This window comes from Trametes versicolor, assembly GCF_000271585.1.
Source record: "Trametes versicolor FP-101664 SS1 unplaced genomic scaffold TRAVEscaffold_77, whole genome shotgun sequence".
Classification (NCBI taxonomy): Eukaryota; Fungi; Basidiomycota; class Agaricomycetes; order Polyporales; family Polyporaceae; genus Trametes; species Trametes versicolor.
The window spans coordinates 1-3,945 of NW_007360397.1; the positions used below are offsets into that span (position 1 = coordinate 1).

Consider the following 3,945-nt stretch of genomic DNA (forward strand, 5'->3'; position numbering starts at 1 on the left):
GTCCCTGGCATCATTGCACTCATATTTGATATGGAGAATTTCATGACCTCCAGCTGCCGCTCTGTGAATGAATGGCCATTGAACACATCATCCCAGAGCACATCCTGGCTTGGTCTCAGATCCTGCCCAGTGCGCCAAGGCTTGAAGAGTGTGAGCATGGTCATGCAATATTGTTCACAGTTGCCTGCATCTCTTCTGGGGAGTGAACCACCAATGAAGTTGGGAACATATGCCTCAGACTCATCCAGCAGCTTCACATGATGGGTCTCATACTGTGGATGATTCTCATGGAACTGTACATATTTTGACCTAGATTTCTTTGGCTTAGGTGCACTATCAGCTTCAAGCTCCTGGTTGGATGTCTTTGTCAGCAAAAGTTCATCCTCAGATTCTTCTTCTTCTTCATTGGCTCCAGCACCCTTCAATTCTGCATCACTGACATCATAGTTGTCCTCAAACTCCGAGTCCACATCCGCATGCTCATCAATATGCTCTTCAGATTTCTTGGGGCCCTTTTTACGGTGCTTGATCCGCTGCTTGTCTGCCAGTCTGACCCAATCATATAGTGACATGTGCTCGTACTCAGTGGGTCACCATATATAGTCCTGCACAGGTGACAATGCTATGATCCGCTTGGATGTTCCTGAAAGTCCGAGCATGACTTTGGTGGTCCCTTCCTCGGCAATCTTGGCAGAGTCCTCCCATGCACGCATCACCTCATACACATATCCTCTCCAGAAACATGTGCGGAATTTGTGGCTCTTGTAGTGGTCTGGATGCTTGAGCAAATACATGGCTGCCATGGGTCCACCAATTTGAGAGCATGCAGTGAGTGAGTTCACTATCTTGGTAATCAGTGACCGAGCCTTCTCTCTGGTAGACTTTTGACTGCCTAACAGCTCCACATTGCGCTCAAACACCTGCTGGATAGACTTTCATCACATGGGTTTTAAGTGGGGTTTTTGTTATGTAATCAGCAACATACACTATGACAGACTTGATGGCAGTGCCCGACAGCAGAGAAGTGACATCGGTGTTCCCGCGCATGAGATATGTGACCGCAGGGGTGATGGTATTGATCCAGGCCTCTCCCTTCTTCATGATCAGTGCACCAGTGCTTGGGTCTACCACAGTCTCTGGATGGGTCTCTCTGGGGAACCGGGCTTTGCAATTTCCATTTTTGTCTGTACAGCCTCAATTATCAAATTCAGGTTGGTCAGATTTATCCAGATCAGCCTTGTCTTTTTTTGAGGATGCCCGACAAGTGTGCCTGTTCGACAGATATAAAATTTCATCCACTGTCTGCTTGAATCTGGTCCACCAGGATGCATGCTTCTGACACTGATCACAGTCTGCTTTGGTAGAGTGGTCGCACTTTCTGGGTGGTGGCTCTGGCAATGTCTCTGTGGGTGGGACCCTGGATGGATTTTTGTGATCTTCCTCGGCTATGTTCTGCTTCACACTCTCCATGCTGCCTGTCATGAATTCACCCATGTGCACACTCTCTAGATACTCCACCATGGCCTTTTGGAAGTCTGAGTTTGGATCCATGATTTTATCTCGGATTTCCTGGGGTGTAAGGGCATTTTTGATCCAGATAAGCATGTGCATGTGCAGTGTTAGCCGACCCTGTTGTTCCACTGTCCCATAATATCCTGATGTTTTTCCATACAGCCCTGGTCTGTCCAATCCCACACAGTGGTGAATTGATGCCACAATGCCTTGCCTATGGATGCCTGCTGGTGTGCGTGACTGTTGGTGCGATGGATGACACGTCCAACTTTGTGCGAGTACTGTGCATTTCCACTCATGGCTGGGGGCAGCTGGGCAAAGTCTCCTGCAAAAATCATGTTGATCCCACCAAAGGGTTTCTCTATTATGTGAGCCTCATCAAGAATGCAACAGTTCATGCTGCACTTGTCGACAACATTGGCCTCTTCCCATTCTTCTTGGTGCTCGTTCCGGATGGGTCCCTGATACTCTGCTTGCACAGTCTTTACTGGGAACAAGGCGTACTTTGCAACAATCTTCTCTTCTACATTCTGGGAAGTAGAAATGGTATGTTGCTCTCAATAAGTTGCGTTCACTGAAGATGTACTAATAAATTGTTTGTTAGAATCAGGCTACTGGCATGTGGCGCAATCAGCAGCCGTTCCATTCTGGAAGCTGACTGACACCATGTTCACGGCAATCCAAGGCTCTTTTTGCCTATTCTCCGGATTCACCGCTAGCCTCCCACTTTTTGTGCACACAATAGGGCCGCTCAAAGTTGACGGAGCTGGGAGGCGCGCGTAGCTGGGAGGCGCCGTAGCGCGTTATCTCCTGCCATATCTGGAGGAAGCAATTGTGCCAGCGCTTAGATGATACTTTTCGGTTGTGTCGGAGATATACTATTTCGCTAAGTTTCAACGGGTTTTTGTCATATAATTCTAGCGATTGATGCGAGGTAGAACATGGTGACCTGCGTGAAGATCAATGAGCAACCCTACAGCCATTCGACGTCGATTTCGTGTGTTATGGGTCCCAAACAGCATAACAGAGGTGAGATGTGATCAAATACGGCTGCATCGCTGAAAAGACACGTTCAAAAATTCCCAAAAATCGGGTGCCACTGTGAATACCTCGAATTATAATATATAACACATTTTGACGGAGCTCGTTGCTTTACAGAGCTGTGGTAACCCGTAAAAGTGCGAAGTAGAGGGATCCAGTTTCGTGGGATCTTAGCGCCCGCCGCCTGTACGATCGCTCCCTCCGGATATGGTAGGAGGTGCGCGTTATCTCTGGGAGATAACGCGCTACGGCGCCTCCCAGCTACGCGCGCCTCCCAGCTCCGTCAACTTTGAGCGGCCCTAATCAGCGCCATAACCCTCATCTCGCTTTGTGTCACATGGTACACAGAAGTATCTGCACTCATTCACATCATCTCCTCCATTCTCGAGATTCACCAACTCACCTGCGTGAACCTCACACTCACTGATGACAATCTCATCATGCTGGCTCAGGCATGGCCACAGCTTGAAACCCTGGACATTGTGTTTCACCATGATCCATCAGTGTGATATCTCATTAGGGACACTCATCAAGGTTGCACAGGTGTGCCCCAGCCTCATCCACCTGTGTCTTCCTGCGCTCGAGTGTCCCAGAGATATTGCTGATATCACTTTCGCCCAGTCCCGACTCAAGGCTTTTTAGCATTGTAGTGCAGTGATCTCATATGGTCTGACTTTTCCCATGTGCTCAAGGCTTGCTCCTGTTAATCCATGCACAACAAAAGGACAGGCTCCATCATCTGCACCTTCATCTTCTTCACTTGCATTTACAGCTGACGCTTCAGGATCTACATTGGACTCCATGCTCTTTGAGTAGTTTACGATCACAGGCGGCTCATCCTCAGGATATGAATTAATGTTGTCATAAGATATCTCAAGATCAGCATAGTCAATGTGATTGAGTTTGAGCCATTCAAGTGCATCAGCCACTTTGTTACATCGTACTTGGGTGGAGAGGGCCATGGCTGGCAGGTCCGATTGATGAGAATGAATTTTTTAATGACATTGAATTAAACTGCCATTTGTTATTTGCTCTTTGGTATTTGTGCTATCTAAATAGGAGTAATATATACTCCTATGTAGTACAGAAATGCTGCATGTCTTAGTGTCAAAAGCACTGCAACAACACATCACAATTTTCTGAGTGATTCACCCTATTGGTGTATGCAATTTTAGTGTGTGCCATTTGGATAATAGCTGTTATGAACTGTTTACAGCCACTGCAGAAGTACATTAGCAGATGTGAGACAATAGTGTTCTTCACACAGTGCAGATGATTCATAAGCACTGATGTATATTATGTGTTATAACTGCACCACTTTCATCCAATCACAATATGCAGGACAATGTGAATCAATATTTTCTCATACATACAAACTATATCTGATCCATA

At 46.8% G+C, this 3,945-nt stretch overlaps 3 protein-coding genes across 3 annotated transcripts; all 3 read right to left on the reverse strand.

Moving 5' to 3' along the window:
* Positions 1–35: 35 nt before the first annotated feature.
* TRAVEDRAFT_137620 (uncharacterized protein) lies at positions 36–572 on the reverse strand (the record flags this gene model as incomplete). Its single annotated transcript, XM_008047614.1, has 1 exon — positions 36–572. A coding segment is annotated over one exon (537 nt), but the record flags the coding sequence as incomplete, so codon positions are not given.
* Positions 573–912: 340 nt separating this feature from the next.
* TRAVEDRAFT_137619 (uncharacterized protein) lies at positions 913–1,605 on the reverse strand (the record flags this gene model as incomplete). Its single annotated transcript, XM_008047615.1, has 2 exons — positions 913–1,193; positions 1,263–1,605. 2 exons carry the CDS (start codon positions 1,603–1,605, stop codon positions 913–915), a joined length of 624 nt encoding a protein of 207 aa, XP_008045806.1.
* A 1,586-nt stretch (positions 1,606–3,191) lies between these two features.
* On the reverse strand, positions 3,192–3,515 carry TRAVEDRAFT_137616 (uncharacterized protein; the record flags this gene model as incomplete). The annotated part of the gene is made up of 1 exon (XM_008047616.1): positions 3,192–3,515. One exon carries the CDS (start codon positions 3,513–3,515, stop codon positions 3,192–3,194), a length of 324 nt encoding a protein of 107 aa, XP_008045807.1.
* Positions 3,516–3,945: the final 430 nt, after the last annotated feature.